Here is a 16,906-nt window from a genome sequence, read left to right as displayed (position 1 = left end):
ATAAAAATAAAAAACATATATTTTTCTCATTTATCAATCTACAGTAGATTGTTTGTGAGTTTCTGAGTGTTGATATCAGGCATAGAGATGTTTGCCTTTACTCAAATACAATAAAACGATATGACACTTGACTTGTGATGCTCAAAGTGTTAAATACAGTTAGAAGATTAATCAATTAATTTCTTGGCCTATAAAAAGTGAGAAAATAGTTTAAAATGTCCATGCCAGCTTCTCAAAGTCTAAGGTGATGTCTATCCACTACTTGTACATAATTGTTTATTTAGTTGCTTTTATATATGTACATTTTTGTTAACTGTTTATTTGTACACTTTTCTTAGTTTTTTCTGTGTTTAGTTGTTTGTCTTTTTTCTAATTAAGTATCCCTGAGAGCATTGTAAAACCAGAGTCAAATTCTTTGTATGTTGCACTCACTTGGCCAATAAAGCCTAGTCTCAACACAGAGAAAGCAGGAGATCTTAATCTGCCATATTTGCATTAAAAATGACTTGAACTATTCATCAACTATCAAAATACTTTACATAGGTGAATGAGGAGATGATTTAGGCAAAAAAAAATTTTTGACAAAAAATGACTTAGGCGATTATTTTAACAGTGCGACGATATGCATGAATAAACTGCAGGCTATGTTATGTAATGCATAAGGAATGTCTTGCATTTCTGTATTTTACTAAACGATAAGTTATCTGAGCTTAAATTCAGTGTAGACATGTGCTGATGAGCCCATTATTGTGAGCTGCAGACATGTATCCCAGGCCTGTTATTATTCTGTCATTATCATGTCCTCTATCAAGGAGCTCCGCACTGATGTCTGTCTGGAACACTACAAAGGTCCCGTTGCATGTCGGGTACAATACTCCCTGCGCGCTCAATGCGCATGCCCGACAGAAAACTCCATTATTTTTTTTGCTCGGAATCTGTAAGAAAAAAAACAGTGGGAAACTGTGAATTTGGGATTACATGGATCTTTATGGTTGTCGGAATACATTTGAACGCCACACGGTTTAGCAGAGCAGAGACCAAAGCGACGGCTGGATAAGTGTAAGCGGGACATCCTCCAGTCTTGTTGGGACTCTCCACAATCAAGTACATTTCAGCCAGTTAGCTGTGTTAGCATAGCTGCTAGCTATGTTAGCCCCGAGATCCCAGGCGCAGTAAAATGAAGCGTTATTGCCCTTTGTTTTTAAATCAGACTGGCAGACGTTGCATAAACGCAGAGAGCTGATTGACCGCGCTAATGTGTGATTTGAAGGGTGGAATTGTTTATTTAACGTTTATTTATTAAAGTAACGGCCGTTTTCAAAACATTATCTGGCTAGTCCGTTAGCTAACCAGCTAACTCTTGATTCTCCCGCGAGCCAGAAAAGCGAAGAGTCCAAAAGTTGGCCACCACAGATCAGAGAGAGCCTGATCAGAGAGAGGTTCAGAGGTCCTGCTAACATTAACCACAGCTAACGGCTGGCACTGAGTAACTGCAACCTGCTGGTCAAATCCGTTAAGTTGTTTTGCGTGGCAGTATTGTGTCTGGCTCAGTTCTGGTAAGCGCTGCTAACACGTAAGAGTTTTGCATCGGAGTGTTTTGTGCGCTTGACAGCTGTCACGACAACATAGTACAAAGTAGCTGCTAGCCTAGCTGTTAGCCTAGCTGTTAGCCTGCCGTGTATCACTTAGTGATATATTGTTCCTTCGCTGCACACGCCGGAGATGTCGATTTAATCTCAACTACTATTTCCAGTGGGATTTTATTTCAACCCCTTGTCATGTTACTAGCTTGTTAGCCTGTTTGTTGTTTGTTGGAGAGGCAGCTGCTTATAGTGTAGCTAAACATCCAGTAAACCATGGGCCTATCCAAACACACCCTCCCACTTCAAAGTAGCCGCAGCTTACTCTGAAGTTGTATTCTTTTCGAGAGAGCAATGCATCTGATGTAATCTTTTTGTTTTGAAGTATGCTTGGATCATGGCAATGCAGGAAATTGTTTATAACATGATTTATTTACCCTGGCGATTCCTGCCAGATTACATAATCCATCTCCACCTTCCTTTGCAGGCTCTACATCTTCATACAAGACCCTACTCTGATGTGAACTGAACAAATAAATCTGTTGGAGCCATTCTCTAAATTGAGGATCTGCCTCATAGCTGAGGAAAGTCCAGGTGTTTGAGCATCAAGTCAGGTTTTACTGGCAGTCTGTGTGCTTCTAACCCACCAGCATGTACATTGGACAGTGGATACCCTAGCCAAAACAGATCGTGGCTTCTCAAAGATGACAAGGTATGCTAAATGTGCTTCAGTTATTCTATTTTTATTACTTATTTTACTATTTTTATTACTCTTCTCTTCTACTGTGGCCACACCCAGTGGTAATATGTTTGAACCATATTTTGCCGTTAAAATGTTAAACAACATTCTGTAGATGCTTGAATAGTCTGGAGCACAGACATGAGGAAAGTACATGTCTGGCACTTTGCCAGAACTTTTTTTAAGGGCATAGAGGACAGCAGGAAAATAAAGTCTCAGTAACTGACATTGAAATTGTGCAATATTATTAATTAGCACTCCTTATTGTACAGGACTATTCATGATTTTGTTACAGCTAGGCTGGTCTCATCGTGGTGCCATGGTTACCCGTGGTCATATTTGATGTTTGACATTGTGTAATTAGATGTATGTGAGCTACACATTTGGCAAGCAGGTTCAAACACTGATAACCTGCTCATTTCACTACAGAGACATTCATTGATCTTTTTATGCATGCATGTGTGAACTTAGTGACTCACAGTGAGGCACAACAAACTACACTGAAAAATGCAAGTAACTATAGTTGCAGGTATGCATCAACTTCAGCTTGCCTGTTACCCTTTGAATATTTTGGGCCATAAGAATAAAACTGAATGGTATGTTTTACAGCTCTGGTACAGTGTCATCCTAAAATTATATTGAAATGTGACATAAATTTAAGTTAGTTTTGAATTTGTCTTTAGTACTTAATTTACAAAAAAACTAACAAATAAACACATTTTTGTGTGTGTAAAAAATTACAAGCAAAACATTATTTTATTAGGTTAAAGAAAATATTTATCTACATTTTGCTGCTTTTCCAAGGTGCTGGCAGGCCACAGCTACAAAATGATGGGAGGCAGTGAGACTGTAAGTGGGGACAAGGATGGGGTCCACACCACTGCAATACACGTCCCCATCGGCTGGCAGAGGAGAGTGGAGATCGGGCAGGTGCTCTATGTCAGGTGGGTTGGGTCAGTTGAACAGAAAGCATTTGCAGATTTATTGCTGATGTTTATTAATATTTAGAGAACGGTTTCAATGGGAAAGCACATGGATGCAGACATGCAAGAATGTGTATGTTTGTGTATCATTTATTTAGGATAATTTAGAATGCTGGTTTTGCCAACATACAGTCATGGAAAAATTATTAGACCACCCGTGTTTCCTTTAATATCTTGTTCATTTTAATGCCTGTTACAACTAAAGGTACATTAGTTTGGACATATGTAATAACAACAAAAATAGCTCATAATAGTTTAATTTAAGAGCTAATATCTAGCCATTTTCCACGATTTTCTTGATCATGATTTTGGTTATTATCATATCCATTGGCTAGATATCAGCTCTTAAATTAAACTCTTATGAGCTATATTTGTTATCATTATATTTCTCCAAACAAATGCACCTCTAATTGTACCAGGAATTAAAATGAACAAGAAATTTAAGAAAACAGCTGTCTGATAATATTTTCCATGACTGTATTTGAAGGGATTTTACCCACAAAACAATATGCTTTTGTGGGTTGTTTGTTTGAAATGTCCATAATAATGTAGAAATGTTCTTTTTCCAATAAAGATTAGTGTTTGCCTGATGTGTCTTGGCTGATTCAGATCAGAAGAGATTTTTTTTATTTCATTTGAGTACATATTTTCCATTGAACAGTGTGTTGGATGTTGCTCAAAATTGAAATGGTTGATATGGAAATCTAAAATTTCCTAAGACCCCTGGCTATCAGAAGAAAGATCCTTTTTTAAAGCCACTTTCAAGCTTAGTAATGTCAAGCATAACATTATGTGACAACAGGAGGCTGTGATCACAATTAAATCAACTCCTAAAATATATGATGCATCTTTATAACGAGGCTAATGTTTTCAGCGCCACAAATATCCCGTGGGATGCAGAATCTGTTCTTTTTACTTGACTTCAGATGTTCTATTTCATTTTTGTTCTTCATATTTTATGTATACTGAAGGTTTTCGGGGTGCATTAAATTATCTGTTCTTACTAGGATCCTCTTTATGTTAGAAATGCAACATACAAAAATTTTTTTGGTTAATTTTTTATTACATTTCCTATTTCTAAATTGTGTTCACATTTAAATTACCTCTAATACAGCATTCAGGCTGCCTGAAGCAGCCACGTAAAACACAACGTCTTTAAGTTTGTATATGCAGCCCTGTATATGGCTGTATGTGCTTGTGCTTGTTTTTTTAATCCGAGGTTTTGGGGTATGTTCAACTTTTCAACTCTGCTATGGTTTTAACATATCTTTGTTCATATTTTTTTTCAGTTTGCTTTGGGTTGTCTTTAACAGTGTGTCTGTCTTCTGTCTTTAGTCCCAGTGGCACTGCCCTCTCCTCTCTGGACGAGGTCAAGACCTATCTGTTGACTGATGGCACCTGCAAATGTGGTCTTGAGTGTCCACTCATCATCCATAAAGTAAACCCGGTTTATAACTTTTACATTTATTTGCGTTGTGTGTGTGTGTGTGAGGGTTGACAATACAGACAAATACATTCAAACTTTATTTCAGACTCGCAAGATAGTTTGTGGGAGGAATTTTCAGATCTAGTAACTCTGTGACACTTGAATATACACATATTTTAACAGCATGCTAATAACCTTTAAAGCTCTTCAGACTCACTTGACAAGTGTGGTGGGTTAGTTTTACTAGTGAGTTGTATGGACATTGAGGATATCAATACATGCTTTACAGCAATGTGTTTTGATATTGCTATAGAAAATGTTACTTAATTTAGCTTCTAATGTTATACATTGATGTTTATTGTGTCTGCTCTCTCTCTCTGCTTCTCAAATATTTTGAAACTGCATGATAATCAGCTTGTGGAGCTCAAAGCACCACAATACAATTGTGCTCCAATTAAGGTCTGCTGATCATCTTGAGTAACGGTCATGGTTTCTGGAAGTAGACATTACTGTTTACCTTTTTAAATTTATTTTTTAGCGCTTTGAGCACTGTATGATCCTATTATATTTACTGGGAAGGCAGACCTCATCAGTATTTATTGGCAGCACTGGAAGGCTTTTGTAATGAAGGAGAAGCAGGCAGGTGACAATAAAATCAATTAAATATCTTTGGCTCGCTTTTTAAAAAGTTTTTCCAATTGTATATTCATGGTGAACCTTTTCTTTATAGAAATGTGAGTGCACATAGTTGCAATTGATAGAGTATAAAACCCCTACTGGTGCCCTTAAAGGTCCTATATTTGATTAAATGTTATCCAAATAGTTCTGAATGCTAATCCTCCTTTATACGTTATCCTGCAGGTTTTCAACTTCACTGTGGGAGTGAAGGTGGAGCAGCACAGCCACCCACTAGGCAAAGCAGAGCAGGACATGACCAAACTGTGTAACCACCGCAGGAAAGTGGTAGCGATGGCGGCTCTGTGTCGGAGTATGCAGGCCTCACAGCTGCCCTATGCTAACCTTCATCATCCAGGTAAATTTTGAAGCACTGAGACATGCTACTCCTGTACATGTGCACTGTCTAACAATGTGAAAATTCAACAAACAAATCTATTGAAATAGCTTCACTAAACAGATGCTGATTAGCATCATCATTCATTATGTGTATTCAGCTGTAACAAGATATGTCCTTCTCCACCTAATCTTTTGATATTTGGTGGAGTGTGCTGTGCAGCGCTGCATGATGACCATGATCTTGCAGGTCCTGTGAGACCGGACACGTATTAACCCTAATGTGCGTGGGAGTGCTTTGTCAGTATCATCATCACTGGGGGATGAATTATAGATTAAGTTTAATTTATGAAAGTAAAGAGGCTGTTATTATTGGGGCTTATCTGCACCTCAAAATACATTGTTCTCCAGTAAACAATATGCCCCGAGAGTCCAGTATTAGATGTTTTTTGTTTAGTTTCTCACTGGTTCTCTTGTCTGCCGTTTCCTTTCACTTTCTCTCTCCGTATTCTGATGTTTACCATCTGGTTTGTGTCTGTTAATATTGAAATCGGCATAAGTTTTTACAGTGACATGATCCATATCCACGTTTAGATACACTTTCATGGATTGTGCTTAAGGCAGTAGGAACCGAAAGAGCTAAATGTGTCTTATTTCCCTGTGGGAAAAGCAAGACAGATTTTCAATAGAAACCATTTTTTGATGGCGTGTGATCAGAATCACCACAGGAGTGGGCGGTAGTGGGATGGGGTCTCTGTCAGAGCAGTTGGTAATGGTCGGAAATCCTGCGGGAGCAGGTGGGTGTGTGATTGAAAAACGAGTGCTGTCAGCCACACAGAATTGAAGGCACCAATATTTAGAAACAGTAATGTCCTTGCACATTGGAAACAAAAAACATTCAGCAAATATGAGGTGTGGTTGTCAGTGACTTGTTTGCTCAGATGTGTTGTCTGTGTGGTTCAGTTTATATATATCACTTTACTTATTTTTATACTTTATGCATTATGTATATTATTGTAATCCAAATTCATGCTGGCTGTAAGGGCAATTAAGGCAATGTATAATGTTGGTGTTATTATCATATCTGAGCCATGGAAATTGGGCAAGCCATTCTTTGCAAAAGGCATATATTTTTGGCCTTATTGTATATGGTAGGCTCTGCCTTTGGTGTTTTCCCATAGCTGTATGGTGCTGAAAAAGCCTAAAAATCAAACTAGTTAGTTTATAGATTGTACGTATTAAATTGACCTTACTAACACCCATTTCAGTGCTGTCATATTAAAGTAACAACAATTAAAATGTTTTTGTGTGTGTCTGTATCCACTTTTAGAGATGAGCAGTGGGATGGACAGCCGCGACTCAAAGCGAGTACTTGTGGAGCGGGAAGAACAGGACCATGGAATTTACCATCACAAACTCCATCCAGTTCCAGCCCGATCCCACAGCAACCTCCATATAAACCCCTGCGCCAGCCCCAAATCCTCACACCAGTTTATTTACCCCTACAACGGTTCCTCCCCTGTGCTTCACACAGGCACAAACTCTCACCATCCGCTGGATGCTTTGAGAAGGCTTCACCATCCTCCTCCTGCTCCTGTCTCCTCCAGCTCCTCCTCCACCTCCTCATTCCCAGCATACAATACTGCCCAGAGGTCACCCCGCACCCCTACACCTCAAGGTCAAAGAACACCCAAAACCCCAGAGACTCCGGGTTCCCCTCGGCTAGGGCCTCTCTCTTCACCTCCTCCCTCTTCCCCTATGACTATAGGCGGAGGAGGAGGAGGAGGAAGAGGAGCACAGACTCACGGCCATCATCCTCATGGTGTCATTGTGGGAGGCTCCCCCCTCTCCCCGTCTTCCTCCCTCTCTCCCTCTGTCCATAACATGAACTGTGTGTCTCCTCACCAGCGGTCCCGCCACCCTTCAGCCTCTCCTTCCCCTCTCTCAGATCATGGAGGAGGTTCAATAACAGCAGGAGGAGGACTGATGGGAAGTAACTTGCCTCAGAGAAGGAAATCCACCTCCTCCTCTCCACACTCTCCTCTCCCTGGTGGCTCCCCAAACCCCAGCCCCCACTTCCCCAAGTACAAGCTGGAAGACATCTTGGAGCAGTTTAAGAACTCAGGCAACAGCAGCACTAATAACCACCACCTCCTAATCCCTTCTAACCCCTCCTTACTGACCAACCAAAGCGGTAGCAACCCTAATGCTCTCTCCTCGAAGCCCTCAAAGAGTACCATGAGTCCGATTCCTAGCACAGGACCACCGGGCTTTGGTTTGAACTCTGCAGGGACTTCTAGTTTACCTCTGGGGCCATTTCTGAACCACCACCACCACCACAGCCATCAGGGCAAGCTGCCTCACCCGGCTTCTTTCCCTGCGAGTAGCCTGCTCTCTGCGGCTGCCAAGGCTCAGCTGGCTAACCAGATAACCCAGGGACAGAGCTCAAAGGTGGCCAGCAATCCAGTGAGCTTGTCCTCTTCTCTGGAGGTCTTGAAAGAGACACAGCAGCAACAGTCATCAAAGGTAACAAACAGCACTTTACATAACAGCCACCCTCCCTCCTCCAATGTTTCTACTAGGCCTCCCCATCCCTCCCTTGCAGCAGCCTCCTCCGTCCTTTTCCCTCCATCCCACTCTCTGGCCCAGTCCCTGGCTTCCTCCTTGCCCCACCTGCCTTCCACAGCAGAGCGCAATGCGTCGCACAGGAAGAGGCAGCGGCGATCTCCCACAGTGCTCAGCATGCTGAGAGACACCCAGCACCTGCCTAATGGGCCACGGAAGACCCCACCTGGAGATTCCGTTTCTGCTACAGTTATCAACCTATCCACCTCTTCCTCCTCCTTCCCCTCCTCCTCGCACTCCTCCTCTACCTCAGCTGTTCAGAACCAGAATGCTGTCATGTTAGAAAACCATCATCATCTCCTCCCCGGGCAGACGACAAGGCTTCCTGCTCCCAGACAGATGGCACACCTTTCCAGGCCTCCTAGACAAATGGAGGCTCTGGATTTCACTACAGGCCCGACATCTTCACCTCTTGGTTTGGACCCTCCAACCCAGCCTCTGTCTGCTCTGTTGCACCTGCTCAGTGTGCAGAACGCACAGGCCTCAGCATCGAACCCCGCTTCAGCTCAGACAGGATCTGTGTCCATTGAAGGAGGTGGACAAACTAATAAACAGAGCCCCAGACGGTCACCCTCCTCTCCCGCTCCTCATTCTAACATCAGGCACTCACAGACTCGGTCACCGTGCCGAACAAGTAACACTAATCCTCTACCCTCGGTGCTACAGCCGCTTTCTCCTCCTCCGACTTCCTCTCAAGTCAGATCAGTGCAGTCTCCGTCACATTCTCAGTCATCTAAGTCAAGCCCTCGACAGAGACATTCTCCCTGTACAATGCTGCCCAACTCAAATTTAGCTTTACACAACAGCAGCAGCCCATCTCGGCATACGTTCTCGACTCCCTCAGACAAGCAGCAGCTAACTGAGAATCACATTCCCACAATAGACGCTGTTTCCCAGGCACCAGTGCGGGAAGCCTCACCACATCGCTCTATGGAAGCAGAGATTCGTAGTAACAGCACATCTGCATCAGTGGACCTGATTCACTCTCAAGGCAGTGTTTCTATGGCGATATCCAGCTCCCCAAAGCCTCTTGATCTTAGCAACCATGTCCTGGCTCTTCTCGCAGCATCTTCCACCGTACCCCAGGGGGAGGGCAGCTCCTCCGACCGTACCACTGATGTTGTGATGTCTTCCCACGGAAACCCTACAGCAGGTGAGGATGATTTTCAGTCTGTGAACTGTGTTATGAAGATATAACCTTAACATATCGAAGTAATATGGTTTGTGGAGATTTGCAGTTTACTGGAAATGTACCCATATAGACCTTAAGATAGTATTTTGCTCATTCAAGTCAAGATTAATATGAACAATGTCTGATCATGAACTCTCGTTTTGACGATCGCATCTCTTGGTTCTGGGCAAGCAGTACAAATTATTTTGCTCTGTTGTTGCTCTGAATTGATGCAAGTGCACATTAATCGATTGATTGTTGTTATTTCTATCTAGTAAATGTAACACTGTTTTTTTAAACATTGCATACTCCAGGTCAAAACCCCTTGTGTAAAAATGTGTTTACTGATTTGATAAGTCAGTGTGAACAAATGTAAATGATTCATGTCTCTCTGACAGGGCCAGAGGAGCCTCGATGTGTGGACCCTAAGGCCTCCATAGTGACCAAACCCCCGGCAGACACAAGCCCCGGGCCTGCCATCTCCTCTCGCCTTGGGGACAATCACAGTCCTCATACACCTCCAGCTGTTGCTGACTCAACCTCCCCCTTACCTCTGGCAGAGGCCTTCCCCTTCATGAACCAAGAGCAGCTGCTGCAGCTGTTGTCATCCACAGGTGGTCTACCATCCCTCCTGGACCCTGCAGTCTTGGCTTCATTGCCACTCGGCGGGCTGTGGTTGGGAGGGCAACATGCACAGATACCCCCTGCCAATGCTACGCCACAACCACCACAGACTCTTGCAGAGCAGCAGCAATCAGAGCAGCAACAGCAGTTACTGATACAGCAAGAGACGCAGCAAAACCAGGATCAACAACAGAAGCAGCAGCAGATAAACAACAATCCTCTGTTTCCTTTGTTGCCCTTGTTGAGTGGTGCCCAAGGGGAGCTGCCTCTGAACCTTTTGGGACTGCTAAACCCGCTCCTACCCCCCACCTCAGCCCCTACCCCAGGACAGGAAGCTGATTTAGGGCTAAACGAAAAACCTAGCCTTCAGGCTCTGCTTATGGCCTCCTTGTTGCTCGGGCAACACCAGGCACCTTTGTTACCTCTATCTGGCCTGGGTCAGTTGAGCCAGGTCAGCTTGGAAGTTCCTCTCCAGCAGCCACAGCACATCTCCACCACATTAGAGGGCCTCACCTTGGATAAGACCTCTGGCCTCCTGGATCCATCAACCCTATCAGGCGCAGGGCTCTTGGAGGTCGCGCAGGGCCTTCTCCCCATCCCTCCAGGAGCTGAGGGCTCCCTCCAAGCCCTGCAGTCTCTGCTCCTTCCTGCCACTCTTCCTCCTCCCCATGCAGCCTTCCTGCCCCTCAGCCCTGCCTTGCTCACTGCTGCCCTGAGCTCTGCCGAGCTCCACCCGCATCCCCACACCCAATTAGCTCCTGCACAGCAAACCCAACATACCCAACCTCAGGTAGGCTCCCCTATATCCTATAGCTATTTCCTCTTACCCCCTCCTAATTTCCCTAAAATAAAACCTATGAGCTCATTTCCTTAACTGGTCCATTGTTTTCCCCTGCATTAGTTGCTTATTTTCCTCAAAAACCCATTAACCGTTTTAACTTAAATCTAAAATGTTTTTTTCTCTAAATTATTTTCAAATGCAGGCTTCCTCAACCTGCATGGTTTGTTTGGGTTACAGCCTGTCTTTCTTATTGTATATAAGGTCTGAATGCACATGTTTTTTTGAGACATTTAGCATTTAAAAAATCTAAAGTTTGAGTCCTGTCTCTCTGTATTTTCTGACCCTATCTCTACCTTTTCCTCCCTTTTGAGTCACTGTTTAGTCATTTGTTTGCCCGAGACTCAAACTAAACTCCTCTTCTGACCTCTACTGTACTCTACTCTCCAGGTACCAACTGATGCTAGTGTTGACACCCTCATCCCCCTATCTCTCCAAGGCAAAGACAACCCTATCCTCCAACAGTTACTGCCCACTTTGCTTAACTCTGCTGTTTTAGGTGAGTTGCTGCCCACTCTGTGCAACACCTCTATTTCAGTATTAAACTTAGAATGTTAGGAATAAATAAAAAATGACCTGGTGTCAGCAGTAGTAGCAGTAACCTGTTTCCTCATTGCATCTATGAAATATGTCTTTGTAGGAGATCTTTCTGGCATCCCAGGCCTCCACAACATGTTAGGGATTGGAGCAGGATCCATCCTCCTACCCCCAGTCCAAACCTCTGCCTTGGGCATGCCTCTGTTACACGGTCCTGATGGAGCTATCAACTTGCTTAACAACATACAGGTAGGTAACTGACATGTAGCTTAGTGGCTAAAACATTCACATAATGGCTTCTAATTTTTATCCTGCAATGAAAATAGTAAATGTCGCCAGTGACAGGCTGCCTCAGCTCTTTCTAAATAAAGTTAATGCACTCAGTAACTTGAGGACGGGCATATATAGATGTGGCTGTTGTCGGGTTAAAGTGCTGTCTGTAAGCTGGTGTCTGTAGTCCTCCACTCTGTACCCGCTGTACAACCAGTAGTGGACTGAGAGTACGGCAGAGTGAGAAATCTTCTCTCTAGTGGATTGCTGCATGTCAGTTTATAAGAGTCTCATTCTCCTAGTTGAACTTTCATTTTTTATCATGTCTATATGTTATCAAGCTTAGAAACTCAGTATTTGGATCAAATGGCTCATGAAAAACACAATCTACAGCTACAGCTCATATAAACATTATATTGGGGTAAAAATAAGTATCGGATTGGGCTCTGTATCGGCAGATGCTCAATGCTAAAGGACTCGGATCAGGAATTTTGCCAAAAAAACCTTCATCCCTATTTTCTACTTGTTATATACTTCTACTATGTTACGTGATTTACATATTTGACAGGAAATGTGGATTATTTGCTTTTGGATTCTTTTGCATCAATGAGAAAACTCATTGTAATGTTCCCTAACAGTTGGCTGTTACTGATTGCCTCAACTTTTTTTCCCTTTTTTCCCCTAGCTTAACCTTGCACCACCCTCAGAAGGAGAGAAGCCAATGTCATTGCAGGAAACGCAGAGCCCTGCCCCACAGGAAGACATTCCAGCCAGTCAGATGGTTCCTGAAGTGGTCCCCAGTCCTGCCCCAGCTCCAGTTTCAATCCCTACCCAAGAACACACCCCACCCTCACATCGTGTATCTGAGGGGAGGCCTGTTATCGATCCTTACACATCTTTCATGGACACGATTTATACCTCCTTCCTTCAAGTCAGTGCTAAAGAGCAGGAAGGCAGGGCCCACATGGGGCCCTCTGACCCCACTTCACCCTTCTGTGCCTTACCACCGGTTTCTTTCCCTGTGGAACACCAAACCCCATCCACCCCTGTCCCAACATTACCCCAGGCAAGTGCCCCAGTCTCCCTCAGCCCACGTCGGGCCTGTTCCCTCCGCAACCCAGACTTATCCCGACTCAGCTTGGAAGCAGCAGCCCATTCCCCAGCCCAGGGGACGCCCAAACCCACCGAGGATGGGTCTACGTCACCCTTACAAAGGAAACCGGTTATGGAAGAGGGACATACCCACCCAGAGCCTCCTCTGCCATCCATATACTTGGAGGAAGCTAAGACAGACTGTACCGGGCCTGCTGCATCTGTGTGCCCCTATGTGGAGGCAGGGGTAGATAGGCAAGGGCATCTTTCCCATGTGGGCTACCTCAGTCCCAGGGATGGATGCAGTGGGAGGCCCAATGAGGAGACAGCTGGGACATTGCTGCATGCCGAACAGGGAAGGGTGAGTTCCTAAGGTCTCCTGTTTCCTTTTAACTTAAAGACGAGATGTAATATCATGAAGTGAGACAGCAAAATCATCCTGCTGAGACACCAGAGTTTAAGACTGCAAAAGAAAAGGAATGTAGCATTGTGATCAACTTGACTGGAATACTTTTTACTCCACTGATGCCTGTTAATAATTTCATGAATGCAATTTCTGTTTTTACCCAAGGATCAAGCAGGAGCAGCGGGTGGAGCCAGAAGAGGAAGGAAAAGGAAACAAACGTACGTTTTCTTGTTAACAGTTAATTTCTCAGACATGCTCTAAACAGGGACTGGATCAATGTAATTCCAGTAAAAATGGCTACAGTCTAAATGCAATTACACTCATTAGGCATGCTTTTCATAACGACTGCCCTGTCAGGTTTATTTGATTATATCGTGCTGTATTGAGTAATAATGTGTTTCTTGTTGTGTGTGCCAGGCTACAGAATGTGTTAGAAGACTTCAGAGACATGGATACTACAGCACTAGAGGAAACCAAGGCTGCGGTAAGACCCATGCCCCCCCACCCCTGTGACTCACAGATCTATTGGTTTAATTATCAGCAGCGCTGGCTGTTTGTTACCTCTCACTAGTATTATTGAACTGTGTTGAGTCAGACTGTTTACAAGCCATCTGTCTTACTTTAAGAAAAAGGCCTGTTTCTCCTCCAGTTGTTGTTCACAAAAATGTTTCCAACAGCTTGGAATTGCTAGCCCCTGATCCCCTGGATTTTCCTCTAGCACCACCATGAGGTTCACATTTGTGGTTGTGAATGAAATGTCATAACAACTAGTGAATGCATTTTAATGAAACTTTGTAGTGATGTTCATGTTCCCCTTCAGAATGAATTGGAATAATTTTAGTCATCCCTTAACTTTCATCTAGCGCCATCACCAGGTCTAAATCTTAACTTGTTCAGGATTTTGGTTTATGGCCAATTACCTGCAAAACGTTTCATCAGCCTCTGCTTTACTGAACTTGATGATTAGTACTTAAAAGAAAGACGATGAACATGGTAAATGTGCTTGCCATCCATCAGCACATTGGCATTGTTATTGCATGTCAGCATGCTGCGTTTAGAGTACTAATGGCTGTTAGTGAATGTGATCCTGATTCACATCATCTGCTTTACCACTGTCTTTATATGATTCATATATGCATGAACAGTGAATTAAGGATACACACACAAAGAACGCACCTTCAACCTCAAATAGCAGAGTAATTGCTAAAAATGTCAAAAGTAGGACACTGATTCAGACATCCTGAGTTTGAGGGTCAGTATTCTGTCTCTCACCGTGCTGAGGGTTGGAAAACAAATGCTAGATGTGCGGGGTTTGCTGAGGAGAAAGCTTTTTGCTCCATGCTGGGAATGATTGTGCAGTTCTGACTGCAGTGGTAAAAATCACTCTACCACTGGGGGGGGGCTGAGAGGAGATAGGGCTGATGTGACGGTAATTTCTCTTTCTGCAGACAGCACTGCTGAAGCCCGAGAGGTCAGTCCGCGGCAGGAGGCGACGAGGCGCCAGGTCACAGAGGCAGTGATTGGTGGAGGGAGCTGTAAGTCAGAGCTGTTCACCAACCAAAGGCGGCCAGACGCCTCTCTTTCCCCCTCCATCTCGCCACCATCTTCACCACTGTTTAGACCTTTCTTTTGTTATTCAACTGCACCAATATTATGCTGTTGTCATGTCAACCATTGTAATGGCAACCACTATGAAAAAAACACATAGGAGAGAGAGATCTAGTCTGAAAAGCTAATTTATAAAAAGTGACAAAAAAAATGGAAGAGGAATTTTGTGGATACTTTTACACTTTGGTCTTCTCTTAGGTCTAGTTCACAAAATAATGGTTGCGTGACATTTTGATCAGAGATCTGTTAATTATGGTTGGCGTTAGAATTATATCAATGAGAAAATACAAAAAAACAAGAGTACTGTTTTCTTCTCATCAGTGTATAACTGTGAGTCAGGATAAAGCCCAACTACTTGAACGATGCTCTCTGTTAAAAGTGTGTCTGTAAGTGTGTGGATGTGCGTGTCTTTTTGTGTCTGACTGTGTGTTGGACAACAGTGCTATTGCTGAGCCCCTCACTGTCCGACCGTTAGTGAAATTTATTTTCATTCTAGTAAACGAGACCCTGTCTGTTTGTAAGATAAAGGTATCTTTGCAGAGACGCAGTGGTTGCATTTCAAAGAAATGTTTTGAAGGGTTTCAGAAGGTGCTGGAAGAGAATATAAGAAGGAACAGACTGGAGTTTTCTGTTTTTTTTTTCTTTCACAATATAAATAACTTTATATTGGACAAGCTAAGGAAATAATGTTCGCCGTATCAGGTTTCATGAATCGGTTTACATCAACCACTGGTCACACAGAAAATACTGTTGTATCATGATTCCACATGTCCTGTGAGATGCATCACTAATAACTTTATAAACTGAGATAAACATTCATTTAAGAAATGAAGTTCTTTTGTACAACTCTTTGAATTATGTCATAACCCGATAGGAGACCCCAACAGGTCAGGAATCCAGTTTGCAAGGTCCACAACAAATGTGGAACAATTCAGAAAGCATAATTTTCTCCCACCTTTCACATGCTGTCATTTTTGCTGTGAAGAATTACATGTAGCTGTGGTGTGAAGGAGACTATTTAATATCTGTCGACTTAACACCCGCCCCAACTTTAACCACACAGCCATGACTTAAATGTCTGGAAAAAGGTATTTGATTTTGAAATGGAATATTTACAGGAATTCTGAGTTTTTACAAAGTACAGTATGTCCTTTGATTGGTTGAACGAATGGCTGTAAAACCTAAACACAGGGAGCGATGACGTTCTACGTGGATCTGTTGAGTCCGTGTGTTACTGTGGATTTGGAGTAAAATCTTCCCTCTGTCTCCTCATGTCACTGTTTGTTTGTTAGAGCTCTCCTCCACACACTGCCCTGCCCCAAGAGTACTGGCATCTCTTGCTCTATTTAAAAAAAATTAAAAAGAAAAAAAAAAAGAATTAAGCAAAGTGAAAAAGAAAGCAGATTATGCAATTTCTACACTTGGAGATTTGTACATATGTACAGTTAATGTGTTTTATTTTGATTTTATATTGTTAGAGAAAGAGACAAGAGAGAAAACAATGAATTGTGAATTTTTTCTGGGAATTGTAATTAAGTATTTTTCTCATTCTACCCCTTGTTTTCAATACTTATGTTTAAAAAGGCGATTAAATTTGTGGACTGTAGCTTTCTTTTTTATATGGGAGTCTTTTTTATTTAATATTAAACTATTTACAGAAAATGTACCTTGTGTTGATTTCTCTTCTGTAAATGTTGTGAGAAACAAAAACAAAAAAAATGAATATACTTAGACTTAATCAACCAAGACCAAAATGAGTACTTTAACCACTAGGTCCAAGTCTTTTTTTAATGCTTTATTTCATGCTGAATGACTTATTTCCAAGAAACTTATGATCACATATCTGGTAAACAAAGATTCAAAGGAGTGCTACACTTTGAAACAGATTTTTCTTCCCCTCTGAAATTAGGGTTAAATGCATTATTAATGACTTTGTCTTTATCAGGATGTCTTGGCAATATAGTATATTATACTAGTATATCTTTTTTTTTTTTAA

The 16,906-nt window shown here is 42.6% G+C and overlaps 1 protein-coding gene across 1 annotated transcript; it reads left to right on the top strand.

Moving 5' to 3' along the window:
• The first annotated feature begins 721 nt into the window (after positions 1-721).
• On the top strand, positions 722-16,576 carry mbd6 (methyl-CpG binding domain protein 6). The gene is made up of 13 exons (XM_059333605.1): positions 722-1,059; positions 2,068-2,292; positions 3,124-3,263; positions 4,638-4,740; positions 5,590-5,761; positions 7,070-9,517; positions 9,934-10,949; positions 11,388-11,496; positions 11,638-11,783; positions 12,490-13,257; positions 13,468-13,520; positions 13,720-13,786; positions 14,751-16,576. The coding sequence occupies exons 3-13, from the start codon at positions 3,148-3,150 to the stop codon at positions 14,820-14,822; spliced, it is 5,070 nt and encodes a 1,689-aa protein (XP_059189588.1). The 5' UTR covers positions 722-1,059; positions 2,068-2,292; positions 3,124-3,147; the 3' UTR covers positions 14,823-16,576.
• The last annotated feature ends 330 nt before the right edge of the window (positions 16,577-16,906 follow it).

This window comes from Centropristis striata, chromosome 5 (genome assembly GCF_030273125.1).
Source record: "Centropristis striata isolate RG_2023a ecotype Rhode Island chromosome 5, C.striata_1.0, whole genome shotgun sequence".
NCBI lineage: Eukaryota > Metazoa > Chordata > Actinopteri > Perciformes > Serranidae > Centropristis > Centropristis striata.
The sequence above is the reverse complement of the archived record's forward strand: the minus strand, read 5'-3'. Positions and strand labels throughout refer to the sequence as shown.